This window comes from Tachypleus tridentatus, chromosome 9, assembly GCF_004210375.1.
Source record: "Tachypleus tridentatus isolate NWPU-2018 chromosome 9, ASM421037v1, whole genome shotgun sequence".
Taxonomy (NCBI): domain Eukaryota; kingdom Metazoa; phylum Arthropoda; class Merostomata; order Xiphosura; family Limulidae; genus Tachypleus; species Tachypleus tridentatus.
The window spans coordinates 166,564,251-166,584,801 of NC_134833.1; the positions used below are offsets into that span (position 1 = coordinate 166,564,251).

The window sequence follows — 20,551 nt, forward strand, 5'->3', positions numbered from 1 at the left end:
AATTGTATCTATTTGTTTTACAATGAAACGTAGCTTGCTATTATATTCTAAAAAAAAGAAAAATATAATTTCTGGGTCGATGGCAGAAGAAATGAATACCAAAACGAAAATGTAAAGCTTTATATGTTACATAAGTTAGGACAATGTTTCGTGTTAAGTTTTGTTCTATATAAACAGTAATTTAAAGGTTGAAAAGTAGTTAGGCTTAACTATTATGTTTATTTAGCTTGCTAGTGAAATAGAGCTGAATTCTTAAGATACAAGTAAATAAATTAGGACGAATTTTTTGCTCTATAGTTTTCGATTTCATATAAGGCATCAGAGTTGTCTGTTATCAATAAATCATTGTGTTCTTGTTAGTTACAGTGAACACGAGTACAATGGCAAAGTACCGGCACACTGAACACGTTACACGAGCTGTTCCATGTTCCGACGACCATATAGACTCGAAGCCAAATAACGAGCAGCCCCCAGACAAGACAGACCCAAATTTAGGGATCATTGCATCAATGCCTAAACTTGATCAAGAGGACAGGTAGATATAGATCTTTTCATAAAGTGTATGATTGTCAGTCTGTCCGTTGGTTATTCTTTTTTTTTTTTTTAATGACAGCACCTACTATCCATTCGTTATGTTTCTCACTACCCTTCCTCGGACTGCCCTCTCTAGGAAACATATTTTTCAACGATTTTCAGTAAATGTGAACATTAACGACTCGAAGTTACTTCAGTAAAACATTAAAACGTGAATCACTAATTTGTTATTCTTCCTGTTTGCTCTGTACACGTACCGTTTAGTTGATATTGTGTCGTATCTTGTTATTCGCTTGATTGGTTTTGTATTTTACCAGTAGGTGGTGCTACTGATCGAAACGTTGTGGGTAACGTATACATAACATACGAGTATGTATATTTTTTACTGCAGAAAACAGAATGAATTGAGTAAATAGAAGGCAACAACTAAACTGAATGACTGAAATTCTGACAGCTAACGTTTAATTGACTAACACTTTACTGTTTTCAATCTTAATGAGTCCAACGATGGATAAGTGGTGAGCTTATCGATGTATAACGAAACCGTCCGGGTAAGATTGTCCTCAGTGGACAGAGTGAAGATAGGTTGCTAATTACTTAGCTTTGTGATAAATAAAAACAACTGTCTTTAATGAATAAGTTATCTTTGGTTTTACATCTAATAGTTGGTATAGAAATAGAGGATGATTATTAGAAATATTCAGAAGATAATTAGTAAGAGGTGTTGGCAACTAAGCACGTGTACAACTATGTAATGGGAACAATAAGAAAGGCTAAGTGACGACCACAGCACTTCTCGCTAATAACTGTAAACCATATTATCTCATACATCAAAAGACTCTACAGCTGCTGTTTATCATGAGGACATACCAGGGTATTTTTCAGATAAGACCGATTTCCTGACAAGAAAGTCAGCAAATAACAGTAGATTCAGTCAAGTGGTAAAGGGGGATATTCATTAATAGAATAACGTGACTGGGGTTCTTTAAGCATACAGAAATTAGTTTGGATATATTTAAATCAATGAACAAAACCTTTATTATGACAAATAAATGAAAAATACAGTGTGTCTACCTACCTAGACAAAAGAAAAGTATTTTTTTAAAAACTGTGTTTAGCTCCATAGCTTTTTCTTCTTTAGAACTCACTTCCATAAAAGTCTGCACTTGATAATATTCTAGTAAAAACTGGCCAAAGAAAGGGCGCCTGAAGTCAGCAGATAAACTCACTTTTATTGTCCAGTTTACAGCACCACTTCATGACTTCCATTCCTTCAAAATATTATTTATCTCCTACATTTAATCAACTTTATAACTGACCATCAAAGAATATGAATATGCTACCATTTTAACCCAGATTCGATATATTACTGTGATATTATCTGAAGCATTAATTATAATGTGACTGGGAGGTTAACAGAGTTGGATAACATATGACACCACAGAAAGTTAACAGTGAAGATATAATAACACATTAATACAGTGGGACTGGGAGGTTAACAGAGTTGGATAACATATGACACCACAGAAAGTTAACAGTGAAGACATAATAACACATTAATACAGTGGGACTGGGAGACTAACAGAGTTGGATAACATATGACACCACAGAAAGTTAACAGTGAAGATATAATCACACATTAATACAGTGGGACTGGGAGGTTAACAGAGGTGGATAACATATGACACCACAGAAAATTAACAGTGAAGATATAATAACACATTAATACAGTGGGACTGGGAGGTTAACAGAGTTGGATAACATATGACACCACAGATTGTTAACAGTGAATACATATGTTAACAGTGAAGATATAATAACACATTAATACAGTGGGACTGAGAGGTTAACAGAGTTGGATAACATATGACACCACAGAAAGTTAACAGTGAAGATATAATAACACATTAATACAGTGGGACTGGGAGGTTAACAGAGTTGGATAACATATGACACCACAGAAAGTTAACAGTGAAGATATAATAACACATTAATACAGTGGGACTGGGAGGTTAACAGAGTTGGATAACATATGACACCACAGAAAGTTAACAGCGAAGATATTATAACACATTAATACAGTGGGACTGGGAGGTTAACAGAGTTGGATAACATATAACACCACAGAAAGTTAACAGTCAAGATATAATAACATTAATACAGTGGGACTGTGAGGTTAACAGAGTTGGATAACATATGACACCACAGAAAGTTAACAGTGAAGATATAATAACATTTTAATACAGTGGGATTAGGAGGTTAACAGAGTTGGATAACATATGACATCACAGATTGTTAACAGTGAAGACATATGACACCACAGAAAGTTAACAGTGAAGATATAATAACACATTACACAGTGGGACTGGGAGGTTAACAGAGTTGGATAACATATGACACCACAGCTTATTAACAGTGAAGATATAATAACACATTAATACAGTGGACTGGGAGGTTAACAGAGTTGGATAACATATGACACCACAGAAAGTTAACAGTGAAGATATAATAACACATTAATACAGTGGGACTGGGAGGTTAACATGTGTTGGATAACATATGACACCACAGAAAGTTAACAGTGAAGATATAATAACACATTAATACAGTGGGACTGGGAGGTTAACAGTGAGTTGGATAACATATGACACCACAGAAAGTTAACAGTGAAGATATAATAACACATTAATACAGTGGGACTGGGAGGTTAACAGAGTTGGATAACATATGACACCACAGAAAGTTAACAGCGAAGATATAATAACACATTAATACAGAGGGACTGGGAGGTTAACAGAGTTGGATAACATATGACACCACAGAAAGTTAACAGTGAAGATATAATAACACATTAATACAGTGGGACTGGGAGGTTAACAGAGTTGGATAACAGACACCACAGAAAGTTAACAGTGAAGATATAATAACATTAATACAGTGGGACTGGGAGGTTAACAGAGTTGGATAACATATGACACCACAGAAAGTTAACAGTGAAGATATAATAACACATTAATACAGTGGGACTGGGAGGTTAACAGAGTTGGATAACATATGACACCACAGAAAGTTAACAGTGAAGATATAATAACACATTAATACAGTGGGACTGGGAGGTTAATAGAGTTGGATAACATATGACACCACAGAAAATTAACAGTGAAGATATAGTAACACATTAATACAGTGGGACTGGGAGGTTAACAGAGTTGGATGATTTACAGACACCACAGAAAGTTAACAGTGAAGATATAATAACACATAATACAGTGGGACTGGGAGGTTAACAGGGTTGGATAACATATGACACCACAAAAAGTTGACAGTGAAGATATAATAACACATTAATACAGTGGGACTGGGAGGTTAACAGAGTTGGATAACATATGACACCACAGAAAGTTAACAGTGAAGATATAATAACACATTAATACAGTGGGACTGGGAGGTTAACAGAGTTGGATAACAGTTAACAGTGAAGATATAATAACACATTAATACAGTGGGACTGGGAGGTTAACAGAGTTGGATAACATATGACACCACAGAAAGTTAACAGTGAAGATATAATAACACATTAATACAGTGGGACTGGGAGGTTAACAGAGTTGGATAACATATGACACCACAGAAAGTTAACAGTGAAGATATAATAACACATTAATACAGTGGGACTGGGAGGTTAACAGAATTGGATAACATATGACACCACAGAAGGTTAACAGTGAAGATATAATAACACATTAATACAGTGGGACTGGGAGGTTAACAGAGTTGGATAACATATGACACCACAGAAAGTTAACAGTGAAGATATAATAACACATTAATACAGTGGGACTGGGAGGTTAACAGAGTTGGATAACATATGACACCACAGAAAATTAACAGTGAAGATATAATAACACATTAATACAGTGGGACTGGGAGGTTAACAGAGTTGGATAACATATGACACCACAGAAAGTTAACAGTGAAGATATAATAACACATTAATACAGTGGGACTGGGAGGTTAACAGAGTTGGATAACATATGACACCACAGAAAGTTAACAGTGAAGATATAATAACACATTAATACAGTGGGACTGGGAGGTTAACAGAGTTGGATAACATATGACACCACAGAAAGTTGACAGTGAAGATATAATAACACATTAATACAGTGGGACTGGGAGGTTAACAGAGTTGGATAACATATGACACCACAGAAAGTTAACAGTGAAGATATAATAACACATTAATACAGTGGGACTGGGAGGTTAACAGAGTTGGATAACATATGACACCACAGAAAGTTAACAGTGAAGATATAATAACACATTAATACAGTGGGACTGGGAGGTTAACAGAGTTGGATAACATATGACACCACAGAAAGTTAACAGTGAAGATATAATAACACATTAATACAGTGGGACTGGGAGGTTAACAGAGTTGGATAACATATGACACCACAGAAAGTTAACAGATATGACACCACAGAAAGTTAACAGTGAAGATATAATAACACATTAATACAGTGGGACTGGGAGGTTAACAGAGTTGGATAACATATGACACACCACAGAAAGTTAACAGTGAAGATATAATAACACATTAATACAGTGGGACTGGGAGGTTAACAGAGTTGGATAACATATGACACCACAGAAAGTTAACAGTGAAGATATAATAACACATTAATACAGTGGGACTGGGAGGTTAACAGAGTTGGATAACATATGACACCACAGAAAGTTAACAGTGAAGATATAATAACACATTAATACAGTGGGACTGGGAGGTTAACAGAGTTGGATAACATATGAAAGTTAACAGTGAAGATATAATAACCACAGTGGGACTGGGAGGTTAACAGTGAAGATATAATAACAGTGAAGATTAATACAGTGGGACTGGGAGGTTAATTGGATAACATATGAGTTGGATAACATATGACACCACAGAAAGTTAACAGTGAAGATATAATAACACATTAATACAGTGGGACTGGGAGGTTAACAGAGTTGGATAACATATGACACCACAGAAAGTTAACAGTGAAGATATAATAACACATTAATACAGTGGGACTGGGAGGTTAACAGAGTTGGATAACATATGACACCACAGAAAGTTAACAGTGAAGATATAATAACACATTAATACAGTGGGACTGGGAGGTTAACAGAGTTGGATAACATATGACACCACAGAAAGTTAACAGTGAAGATATAATAACACATTAATACAGTGGGACTGGGAGGTTAACAGAGTTGGATAACATATGACACCACAGAAAGTTAACAGTGAAGATATAATAACACATTAATACAGTGGGACTGGGAGGTTAACAGAGTTGGATAACATATGACACCACAGAAAGTTAACAGTGAAGATATAATAACACATTAATACAGTGGGACTGGGAGGTTAACAGAGTTGGATAACATATGACACCACAGAAAGTTAACAGTGAAGATATAATAACACATTAATACAGTGGGACTGGGAGGTTAACAGAGTTGGATAACATATGACACCACAGAAAGTTAACAGTGAAGATATAATAACACATTAATACAGTGGGACTGGGAGGTTAACAGAGTTGGATAACATATGACACCACAGAAAGTTAACAGTGAAGATATAATAACACATTAATACAGTGGGACTGGGAGGTTAACAGAGTTGGATAACATATGACACCACAGAAAGTTAACAGTGAAGATATAATAACACATTAATACAGTGGGACTGGGAGGTTAACAGAGTTGGATAACATATGACACCACAGAAAGTTAACAGTGAAGATATAATAATACACATTAATACAGTGGGACTGTGGAGGTTAACAGAGTTGGATAACATATGACACCACAGAAAGTTAACAGTGAAGATATAATAACACATTAATACAGTGGGACTGGGAGGTTAACAGAGTTGGATAACATATGACACCACAGAAAGTTAACAGTGAAGATATAATAACACATTAATACAGTGGGACTGGGAGGTTAACAGAGTTGGATAACATATGACACCACAGAAAGTTAACAGTGAAGATATAATAACACATTAATACAGTGGGACTGGGAGGTTAACAGAGTTGGATAACATATGACACCACAGAAAGTTAACAGTGAAGATATAATAACACATTAATACAGTGGGACTGGGAGGTTAACAGAGTTGGATAACATATGACACCACAGAATACAGTTAACAGGTTAAGATATAATAACACACAGAAAGTACAGTAATAACATTAATACTGGGAGGTTAACAGAGTTGGATAACATATGACACCACAGAAAGTTAACAGTGAAGATATAATAACACATTAATACAGTGGGACTGGGAGGTTAACAGAGTTGGATAACATATGACACCACAGAAAGTTAACAGTGAAGATATAATAACACATTAATACAGTGGGACTGGGAGGTTAACAGAGTTGGATAACATATGACACCACAGAAAGTTAACAGTGAAGATATAATAACACATTAATACAGTGGGACTGGGAGGTTAACAGAGTTGGATAACATATGACACCACAGAAAGTTAACAGTGAAGATATAATAACACATTAATACAGTGGGACTGGGAGGTTAACAGAGTTGGATAACATATGACACCACAGAAAGTTAACAGTGAAGATATAATAACACATTAATACAGTGGGACTGGGAGGTTAACAGATTAATACAGTGGGACTGGGATAACATATGACACCACAGAAAGTTAACAGTGAAGATATAATAACACATTAATACAGTGGGACTGGGAGGTTAACAGAGTTGGATAACATATGACACCACAGAAAGTTAACAGTGAAGATATAATAACACATTAATACAGTGGGACTGGGAGGTTAACAGAGTTGGATAACATATGACACCACAGAAAGTTAACAGTGAAGATATAATAACACATTAATACAGTGGGACTGGGAGGTTAACAGAGTTGGATAACATATGACACCACAGAAAGTTAACAGTGAAGATATAATAACACATTAATACAGTGGGACTGGGAGGTTAACAGAGTTGGATAACATATGACACCACAGAAAGTTAACAGTGAAGATATAATAACACATTAATACAGTGGGACTGGGAGGTTAACAGAGTTGGATAACATATGACACCACAGAAAGTTAACAGTGAAGATATAATAACACATTAATACAGTGGGACTGGGAGGTTAACAGAGTTGGATAACATATGACACCACAGAAAGTTAACAGTGAAGATATAATAACACATTAATACAGTGGGACTGGGAGGTTAACAGAGTTGGATAACATATGACACCACAGAAAGTTAACAGTGAAGATATAATAACACATTAATACAGTGGGACTGGGAGGTTAACAGAGATGGATAACATATGACACCACAGAAAGTTAACAGTGAAGATATAATAACACATTAATACAGTGGGACTGGGAGGTTAACAGAGTTGGATAACATATGACACCACAGAAAGTTAACAGTGAAGATATAATAACACATTAATACAGTGGGACTGGGAGGTTAACAGAGTTGGATAACATATGACACCACAGAAAGTTAACAGTGAAGATATAATAACACATTAATACAGTGGGACTGGGAGGTTAACAGAGTTGGATAACATATGACACCACAGAAAGTTAACAGTGAAGATATAATAACATTAATACAGTGGGACTGGGAGGTTAACAGAGTTGGATAACATATGACACCACAGAAAGTTGACAGTGAAGATATAATAACACATTAATACAGTGGGACTGGGAGGTTAACAGAGTTGGATAACATATGACACCACAGAAAGTTAACAGTGAAGATATAATAACACATTAATACAGTGGGACTGGGAGGTTAACAGAGTTGGATAACATATGACACCACAGAAAGTTAACAGTGAAGATATAATAACACAGTTAATACAGTGGGACTGGGAGGTTAACAGAGTTATATAACATAATACACCACAGAACAGTTGGAAACAGTGAAGATATAATAACACATTAATACAGTGGGACTGGGAGGTTAACAGAGTTGGATAACATATGACACCACAGAAAGTTAACAGTGAAGATATAATAACACATTAATACAGTGGGACTGGGAGGTTAACAGAGTTGGATAACAGTTAACAGTGAAGATATAATAACACATTAATACAGTGGGACTGGGAGGTTAACAGAGTTGGATAACATATGACACCACAGAAAGTTAACAGTGAAGATATAATAACACATTAATACAGTGGGACTGGGAGGTTAACAGAGTTGGATAACATATGACACCACAGAAAGTTAACAGTGAAGATATAATAACACATTAATACAGTGGGACTGGGAGGTTAACAGAGTTGGATAACATATGACACCACAGAAAGTTAACAGTGAAGATATAATAACACATTAATACAGTGGGACTGGGAGGTTAACAGAGTTGGATAACATATGACACCACAGAAAGTTAACAGTGAAGATATAATAACACATTAATACAGTGGGACTGGGAGGTTAACAGAGTTGGATAACATATGACACCACAGAAAGTTAACAGTGAAGATATAATAACACATTAATACAGTGGGACTGGGAGGTTAACAGAGTTGGATAACATATGACACCACAGAAAGTTAACAGTGAAGATATAATAACACATTAATACAGTGGGACTGGGAGGTTAACAGAGTTGGATAACATATGACACCACAGAAAGTTAACAGTGAAGATATAATAACACATTAATACAGTGGGACTGGGAGGTTAACAGAGTTGGATAACATATGACACCACAGAAAGTTAACAGTGAAGATATAATAACACATTAATACAGTGGGACTGGGAGGTTAACAGAGTTGGATAACATATGACACCACAGAAAGTTAACAGTGAAGATATAATAACACATTAATACAGTGGGACTGGGAGGTTAACAGAGTTGGATAACATATGACACCACAGAAAGTTAACAGTGAAGATATAATAACACATTAATACAGTGGGACTGGGAGGTTAACAGAGTTGGATAACATATGACACCACAGAAAGTTAACAGTGAAGATATAATAACACATTAATACAGTGGGACTGGGAGGTTAACAGAGTTGGATAACATATGACACCACAGAAAGTTAACAGTGAAGATATAATAACACATTAATACAGTGGGACTGGGAGGTTAACAGAGTTGGATAACATATGACACCACAGAAAGTTAACAGTGAAGATATAATAACACATTAATACAGTGGGACTGGGAGGTTAACAGAGTTGGATAACATATGACACCACAGAAAGTTAACAGTGAAGATATAATAACACATTAATACAGTGGGACTGGGAGGTTAACAGAGTTGGATAACATATGACACCACAGAAAGTTAACAGTGAAGATATAATAACACATTAATACAGTGGGACTGGGAGGTTAACAGAGTTGGATAACATATGACACCACAGAAAGTTAACAGTGAAGATATAATAACACATTAATACAGTGGGACTGGGAGGTTAACAGAGTTGGATAACATATGACACCACAGAAAGTTAACAGTGAAGATATAATAACACATTAATACAGTGGGACTGGGAGGTTAACAGAGTTGGATAACATATGACACCACAGAAAGTTAACAGTGAAGATATAATAACACATTAATACAGTGGGACTGGGAGGTTAACAGAGTTGGATAACATATGACACCACAGAAAGTTAACAGTGAAGATATAATAACACATTAATACAGTGGGACTGGGAGGTTAACAGAGTTGGATAACATATGACACCACAGAAAGTTAACAGTGAAGATATAATAACACATTAATACAGTGGGACTGGGAGGTTAACAGAGTTGGATAACATATGACACCACAGAAAGTTAACAGTGAAGATATAATAACACATTAATACAGTGGGACTGGGAGGTTAACAGAGTTGGATAACATATTAACACCACAGAAAGTTAACAGTGAAGATATAATAACACATTAATACAGTGGACTGGGAGGTTAACAGAGTTGGATAACATATGACACCACAGAAAGTTAACAGTGAAGATATAATAACACATTAATACAGTGGGACTGGGAGGTTAACAGAGTTGGATAACATATGACACCACAGAAAGTTAACAGTGAAGATATAATAACACATTAATACAGTGGGACTGGGAGGTTAACAGAGTTGGATAACATATGACACCACAGAAAGTTAACAGTGAAGATATAATAACACATTAATACAGTGGGACTGGGAGGTTAACAGAGTTGGATAACATATGACACCACAGAAAGTTAACAGTGAAGATATAATAACACATTAATACAGTGGGACTGGGAGGTTAACAGAGTTGGATAACATATGACACCACAGAAAGTTAACAGTGAAGATATAATAACACATTAATACAGTGGGACTGGGAGGTTAACAGAGTTGGATAACATATGACACCACAGAAAGTTAACAGTGAAGATATAATAACACATTAATACAGTGGGACTGGGAGGTTAACAGAGTTGGATAACATATGACACCACAGAAAGTTAACAGTGAAGATATAATAACACATTAATACAGTGGGACTGGGAGGTTAACAGAGTTGGATAACATATGACACCACAGAAAGTTAACAGTGAAGATATAATAACACATTAATACAGTGGGACTGGGAGGTTAACAGAGTTGGATAACATATGACACCACAGAAAGTTAACAGTGAAGATATAATAACACATTAATACAGTGGGACTGGGAGGTTAACAGAGTTGGATAACATATGACACCACAGAAAGTTAACAGTGAAGATATAATAACACATTAATACAGTGGGACTGGGAGGTTAACAGAGTTGGATAACATATGACACCACAGAAAGTTAACAGTGAAGATATAATAACACATTAATACAGTGGGACTGGGAGGTTAACAGAGTTGGATAACATATGACACCACAGAAAGTTAACAGTGAAGATATAATAACACATTAATACAGTGGGACTGGGAGGTTAACAGAGTTGGATAACATATGACACCACAGAAAGTTAACAGTGAAGATATAATAACACATTAATACAGTGGGACTGGGAGGTTAACAGAGTTGGATAACATATGACACCACAGAAAGTTAACAGTGAAGATATAATAACACATTAATACAGTGGGACTGGGAGGTTAACAGAGTTGGATAACATATGACACCACAGAAAAGTTAACAGTGAAGATATAATAACACATTAATACAGTGGGACTGGGAGGTTAACAGAGTTGGATAACATATGACACCACAGAAAGTTAACAGTGAAGATATAATAACACATTAATACAGTGGGACTGGGAGGTTAACAGAGTTGGATAACATATGACACCACAGAAAGTTAACAGTGAAGATATAATAACACATTAATACAGTGGGACTGGGAGGTTAACAGAGTTGGATAACATATGACACCACAGAAAGTTAACAGTGAAGATATAATAACACATTAATACAGTGGGACTGGGAGGTTAACAGAGTTGGAGTTGGATAACATATGACACCACAGAAAGTTAACAGTGAAGATATAATAACACATTAATACAGTGGGACTGGGAGGTTAACAGAGTTGGATAACATATGACACCACAGAAAGTTAACAGTGAAGATATAATAACACATTAATACAGTGGGACTGGGAGGTTAACAGAGTTGGATAACATATGACACCACAGAAAGTTAACAGTGAAGATATAATAACACATTAATACAGTGGGACTGGGAGGTTAACAGAGTTGGATAACATATGACACCACAGAAAGTTAACAGTGAAGATATAATAACACATTAATACAGTGGGACTGGGAGGTTAACAGAGTTGGATAACATATGACACCACAGAAAGTTAACAGTGAAGATATAATAACACATTAATACAGTGGGACTGGGAGGTTAACAGAGTTGGATAACATATGACACCACAGAAAGTTAACAGTGAAGATATAATAACACATTAATACAGTGGGACTGGGAGGTTAACAGAGTTGGATAACATATGACACCACAGAAAGTTAACAGTGAAGATATAATAACACATTAATACAGTGGGACTGGGAGGTTAACAGAGTTGGATAACATATGACACCACAGAAAGTTAACAGTGAAGATATAATAACACATTAATACAGTGGGACTGGGAGGTTAACAGAGTTGGATAACATATGACACCACAGAAAGTTAACAGTGAAGATATAATAACACATTAATACAGTGGGACTGGGAGGTTAACAGAGTTGGATAACATATGACACCACAGAAAGTTAACAGTGAAGATATAATAACACATTAATACAGTGGGACTGGGAGGTTAACAGAGTTGGATAACATATGACACCACAGAAAGTTAACAGTGAAGATATAATAACACATTAATATAACAGTGGGACTGGGACTGGTTAACAGAGTTGGATAACATATGACACCACAGAAAGTTAACAGTGAAGATATAATAACACATTAATACAGTGGGACTGGGAGGTTAACAGAGTTGGATAACATATGACACCACAGAAAGTTAACAGTGAAGATATAATAACACATTAATACAGTGGGACTGGGAGGTTAACAGAGTTGGATAACATATGACACCACAGAAAGTTAACAGTGAAGATATAATAACACATTAATACAGTGGGACTGGGAGGTTAACAGAGTTGGATAACATATGACACCACAGAAAGTTAACAGTGAAGATATAATAACACATTAATACAGTGGGACTGGGAGGTTAACAGAGTTGGATAACATATGACACCACAGAAAGTTAACAGTGAAGATATAATAACACCACAGAAAGTTAACAGTGAAGATATAATAACAACATTAATACAGTGGGACTGGGAGGTTAACAGAGTTGGATAACATATGACACCACAGAAAGTTAACAGTGAAGATATAATAACACATTAATACAGTGGGACTGGGAGGTTAACAGAGTTGGATAACATATGACACCACAGAAAGTTAACAGTGAAGATATAATAACACATTAATACAGTGGGACTGGGAGGTTAACAGAGTTGGATAACATATGACACCACAGAAAGTTAACAGTGAAGATATAATAACACATTAATACAGTGGGACTGGGAGGTTAACAGAGTTGGATAACATATGACACCACAGAAAGTTAACAGTGAAGATATAATAACACATTAATACAGTGGGACTGGGAGGTTAACAGAGTTGGATAACATTAACAGTGACACCACAGGTTAAAGTTAACAGTGAAGATATAATAACACATTAATACAGTGGGACTGGGAGGTTAACAGAGTTGGATAACATATGACACCACAGAAAGTTAACAGTGAAGATATAATAACACATTAATACAGTGGGACTGGGAGGTTAACAGAGTTGGATAACATATGACACCACAGAAAGTTAACAGTGAAGATATAATAACACATTAATACAGTGGGACTGGGAGGTTAACAGAGTTGGATAACATATGACACCACAGAAAGTTAACAGTGAAGATATAATAACACATTAATACAGTGGGACTGGGAGGTTAACAGAGTTGGATAACATATGACACCACAGAAAGTTAACAGTGAAGATATAATAACACATTAATACAGTGGGACTGGGAGGTTAACAGAGTTGGATAACATATGACACCACAGAAAGTTAACAGTGAAGATATAATAACACATTAATACAGTGGGACTGGGAGGTTAACAGAGTTGGATAACATATGACACCACAGAAAGTTAACAGTGAAGATATAATAACACATTAATACAGTGGGACTGGGAGGTTAACAGAGTTGGATAACATATGACACCACAGAAAGTTAACAGTGAAGATATAATAACACATTAATACAGTGGGACTGGGAGGTTAACAGAGTTGGATAACATATGACACCACAGAAAGTTAACAGTGAAGATATAATAACACATTAATACAGTGGGACTGGGAGGTTAACAGAGTTGGATAACATATGACACCACAGAAAGTTAACAGTGAAGATATAATAACACATTAATACAGTGGGACTGGGAGGTTAACAGAGTTGGATAACATATGACACCACAGAAAGTTAACAGTGAAGATATAATAACACATTAATACAGTGGGACTGGGAGGTTAACAGAGTTGGATAACATATGACACCACAGAAAGTTAACAGTGAAGATATAATAACACATTAATACAGTGGGACTGGGAGGTTAACAGAGTTGGATAACATATGACACCACAGAAAGTTAACAGTGAAGATATAATAACACATTAATACAGTGGGACTGGGAGGTTAACAGAGTTGGATAACATATGACACCACAGAAAGTTAACAGTGAAGATATAATAACACATTAATACAGTGGGACTGGGAGGTTAACAGAGTTGGATAACATATGACACCACAGAAAGTTAACAGTGAAGATATAATAACACATTAATACAGTGGGACTGGGAGGTTAACAGAGTTGGATAACATATGACACCACAGAAAGTTAACAGTGAAGATATAATAACACATTAATACAGTGGGACTGGGAGGTTAACAGAGTTGGATAACATATGACACCACAGAAAGTTAACAGTGAAGATATAATAACACATTAATACAGTGGGACTGGGAGGTTAACAGAGTTGGATAACATATGACACCACAGAAAGTTAACAGTGAAGATATAATAACACATTAATACAGTGGGACTGGGAGGTTAACAGAGTTGGATAACATATGACACCACAGAAAGTTAACAGTGAAGATATAATAACACATTAATACAGTGGGACTGGGAGGTTAACAGAGTTGGATAACATATGACACCACAGAAAGTTAACAGTGAAGATATAATAACACATTAATACAGTGGGACTGGGAGGTTAACAGAGTTGGATAACATATGACACCACAGAAAGTTAACAGTGAAGATATAATAACACATTAATACAGTGGGACTGGGAGGTTAACAGAGTTGGATAACATATGACACCACAGAAAGTTAACAGTGAAGATATAATAACACATTAATACAGTGGGACTAGGAGGTTAACAGAGTTGGATAACATATGACATCACAGATTGTTAACAGTGAAGACATATGACACCACAGAAAGTTAACAGTGAAGATATAATAACACATTAATACAGTGGGACTGGGAGGTTAACAGAGTTGGATAACATATGACACCACAGAAAGTTAACAGTGAAGATATAATAACACATTAATACAGTGGGACTGGGAGGTTAACAGAGTTGGATAACATATGACACCACAGAAAGTTAACAGTGAAGATATAATAACACATTAATACAGTGGGACTGGGAGGTTAACAGAGTTGGATAACATATGACACCACAGAAAGTTAACAGTGAAGATATAATAACACATTAATACAGTGGGACTGGGAGGTTAACAGAGTTGGATAACATATGACACCACAGAAAGTTAACAGTGAAGATATAATAACACATTAATACAGTGGGACTGGGAGGTTAACAGAGTTGGATAACATATGACACCACAGAAAGTTAACAGTGAAGATATAATAACACATTAATACAGTGGGACTGGGAGGTTAACAGAGTTGGATAACATATGACACCACAGAAAGTTAACAGTGAAGATATAATAACACATTAATACAGTGGGACTGGGAGGTTAACAGAGTTGGATAACATATGACACCACAGAAAGTTAACAGTGAAGATATAATAACACATTAATACAGTGGGACTGGGAGGTTAACAGAGTTGGATAACATATGACACCACAGAAAGTTAACAGTGAAGATATAATAACACATTAATACAGTGGGACTGGGAGGTTAACAGAGTTGGATAACATATGACACCACAGAAAGTTAACAGTGAAGATATAATAACACATTAATACAGTGGGACTGGGAGGTTAACAGAGTTATGACAATAACAGTGAAGATATAATAACACACACAATACAGTGGGACTGGGAGGTTAACAGAGTTGGATAACATATGACACCACAGAAAGTTAACAGTGAAGATATAATAACACATTAATACAGTGGGACTGGGAGGTTAACAGAGTTGGATAACATATGACACCACAGAAAGTTAACAGTGAAGATATAATAACACTTTAATACAGTGGGACTAGGAGGTTAACAGAGTTGGATAACATATGACACCACAGAAAGTTAACAGTGAAGATATAATAACATTAATACAGATTAACAGAGTTGGATAACATATAACACATTAATTAACAGTGGGACTGGGAGGTTAACAGAGTTGGATAACATATGACACCACAGAAAGTTAACAGCGAAGATATTATAACACATTAATACAGTGGGACTGGGAGGTTAACAGTGTTGGATAACATATGAGATTAACATAACATATAATAACACTTTAAAAGTGGGATTTAATACACAGTTGGATAACAGTGGGACTGGGAGGTTAACAGAGTTGATAACATATGACACCACAGAAAGTTAACAGTGAAGATATAATAACACATTAATACAGTGGGACTGGGAGGTTAATTGTGAGTTGGATAACATATGACACCACAGAAAGTTAACAGTGAAGATATAATAACACATTAATACAGTGGGACTGGGAGGTTAACAGAGTTGGATAACATATGACACCACAGAAAGTTAACAGTGAAGATATAATAACACATTAATACAGTGGGACTGGGAGGTTAACAGAGTTGGATAACATATGACACCACAGAAAGTTAACAGTGAAGATATAATAACACATTAATACAGTGGGACTGGGAGGTTAACAGAGTTGGATAACATATGACACCACAGAAGGTTAACAGTGAAGATATAATAACACATTAATACAGTGGGACTGGGAGGTTAACAGAGTTGGAATAACAGTTAACAGTGAAGATATAATAACACATTAATACAGTGGGACTGGGAGGTTAACAGAGTTGAAACATATGACACATTAATACCACAGAAAGTTAACAGTGAAGATATAATAACACATTAATACAGTGGGACTGGGAGGTTAACAGAGTTGGATAACATATGACACCACAGAAAGTTAACAGTGAAGATATAATAACACATTAATACAGTGGGACTGGGAGGTTAACAGAGTTGGATAACATATGACACCACAGAAAGTTAACAGTGAAGATATAATAACACATTAATACAGTGGGACTGGGAGGTTAACAGAGTTGGATAACATATGACACCACAGAAAGTTAACAGTGAAGATATAATAACACATTAATACAGTGGGACTGGGAGGTTAACAGAGTTGGATAACATATGACACCACAGAAAGTTAACAGTGAAGATATAATAACACATTAATACAGTGGGACTGGGAGGTTAACAGTGAGTTGGATAACATATGACACCACAGAAAGTTAACAGTGAAGATATAATAACACATTAATACAGTGGGACTGGGAGGTTAACAGAGTTGGATAACATATGACACCACAGAAAGTTAACAGTGAAGATATAATAACATTAATACAGTGGGACTGGGAGGTTAACAGAGTTGGATAACATATGACACCACAGAAAGTTAACAGTGAAGATATAATAACACATTAATACAGTGGGACTGGGAGGTTAACAGAATTGGATAACATATGACACCACAGAAGGTTAACAGTGAAGATATAATAACACATTAATACAGTGGGACTGGGAGGTTAACAGAGTTGGATAACATATGACACCACAGAAAGTTAACAGTGAAGATATAATAACACATTAATACAGTGGACTGGGAGGTTAACAGAGTTGGATAACATATGACACCATAGAAAGTTAACAGCGAAGATATTATAACACATTAATACAGTGGGACTGGGAGGTTAACAGAGTTGGATAACATATGACACCACAGAAAGTTAACAGTGAAGATGTAATAACACATTAATACAGTGGGATTGGGAGGTTAACAGAGTTGGATGATTTATGACATGACACCACAGAAAGTTAACAGTGAAGATATAATAACATTAATACAGTGTGACTGGGAGGTTAACAGAGTTCGACAACATATGACACCACAGAAAGTTAACAGTGAAGATATTATAACACATTAATACAGTGGGACTGGGAGGTTAACAGAGTTGGATAACATATTACACCACAGAAAGTTAACAGTGAAGATGTAATAACACATTAATACAGTGGGATTGGGAGGTTAACAGAGTTGGATGATTTATGACATGACACCACAGAAAGTTAACAGTGAAGATATAATAACATTAATACAGTGTGACTGGGAGGTTAACAGAGTTGGATAACATATGACACCACAGAAAGTTAACAGTGAAGATATAATAACACATTAATACAGTGGGACTGGGAGGTTAACAGAGTTGGATAACATATGACACCACAGAAAGTTAACAGTGAAGATATAACAACACATTAATACAGTGGACTGGGAGGTTAACAGAGTTGGATAACATATGACACCATAGAAAGTTAACAGCGAAGATATTATAACACATTAATACAGTGGGACTGGGAGGTTAACAGAGTTGGATAACATATGACACCACAGAAAGTTAACAGTGAAGATGTAATAACACATTAATACAGTGGGATTGGGAGGTTAACAGAGTTGGATGATTTATGACATGACACCACAGAAAGTTAACAGTGAAGATATAATAACATTAATACAGTGTGACTGGGAGGTTAACAGAGTTGGATAACATATGACACCACAGAAAGTTAACAGTGAAGATATAATAACACTTCAATACAGTGGGACTGGGAGGTTAACAGAGTTGGATGATATATAACATTATAGAAGGTCGACAGTTTCTGTTGTTGATTGGATAAAATGAATTCATGTATGTTCATGATGACGAGAAACTGACTTGAAGTAAACACGTATCTCAGGACGGCTGGTATGGTTATTAACACTTTTATTAATAAAACAGAGAACAACGTTTTGACCTTCTTAGGTCATTTTCATGTTAACAAATTCGTAGATAATGTTTTGATTTGAAAAATTGTCAGTGGGTTCATTCTTTACTCATCTTTGTTTTTAAGGTGTGATTTCCAGAGAAGGTGGAGAAACATGACCAAATTAAAGCCAGACTTGTCGGATGATAATGAACCTACTTCTGTCGTTATGATATTTGGTGGCATCAACACGACACGACCAACAGAATACCTTAATAGTACGTTAATGTTTAATTCATCTCGAGTAAGACATAAAGTCGTCGATAATGTTATCCCACGAGTATTATACTCTGTAACTGTTAAACTTTTGGACCACCAACTGCTTGATGAGGTATTTTTAATAAGAGTTATGTAAAAATTGTACACATTGTCTGTATTAAAGGCTTAACTGGACAACCAGGAGCGAGAGAGAGAAATATACTTATAGAATATGTTTAAACTTTTTTTCACTTTTCATCTAGTTGAATATATTTATCACTTATGTAAAAGAAACAAGTTTACCTTCTCAAATTCTTCTTTGTAATACCATTTCTCATTAAGGTTTGAGACTAGCTTTCATTTTATCATGACTTGAGACTAAATTTCAAACATGCATGTTTTCAGTGACCTCTTGGTTAAAATGTTTATTTAGAAATATCAGTGAATGAGATTCACATTTTACATTACTTACCAAAGAAAATCGTAACATAGGCTGATATTTTCATGTTTGGAATTTTAAATTTAACTTTGAAAATGTACAGATACTTTGAATGGCAACCCATGATATAAAAAGGTTTATTATCTTACTTGTATTTAACATGTGATATTGTTAGGTAAAAAGATAACTTCAGGTAAAGTGAGGGGCTCCTCTAACAACAAGTTCGACAACAAATGTGTTATGTTGGTAAAAGGAATTAAAGAAATATACTGGAAATAAATTGTTTAAAGAAACACTGACACTTTACTTATTCAGTTTATAGAAAATGTGATAATTCAGTCAATGGACGTGTGTTGAAAGACTAGAAACGATCACACTTCTATTGTAAGAACTTAGAATACATTACACAAGTGAAATATTTGGATAAAACTAAATGAA

At 35.5% G+C, this 20,551-nt stretch overlaps 1 protein-coding gene across 1 annotated transcript in view; it reads left to right on the top strand.

The window, feature by feature from the left end:
* The first annotated feature begins 364 nt into the window (after window positions 1–364).
* LOC143226888 (beta-scruin-like) overlaps window positions 365–20,551 on the top strand; it is a 113,743-nt gene continuing 93,556 nt past the window's right edge. The window contains exons 1-2 of the mRNA XM_076458422.1: window positions 365–535; window positions 19,564–19,694. Of these exons, the coding sequence (XP_076314537.1) occupies window positions 381–535; window positions 19,564–19,694 (286 nt within the window). The 5' untranslated portion in view covers window positions 365–380. The remainder of the gene's footprint in view (window positions 536–19,563; window positions 19,695–20,551) is intronic.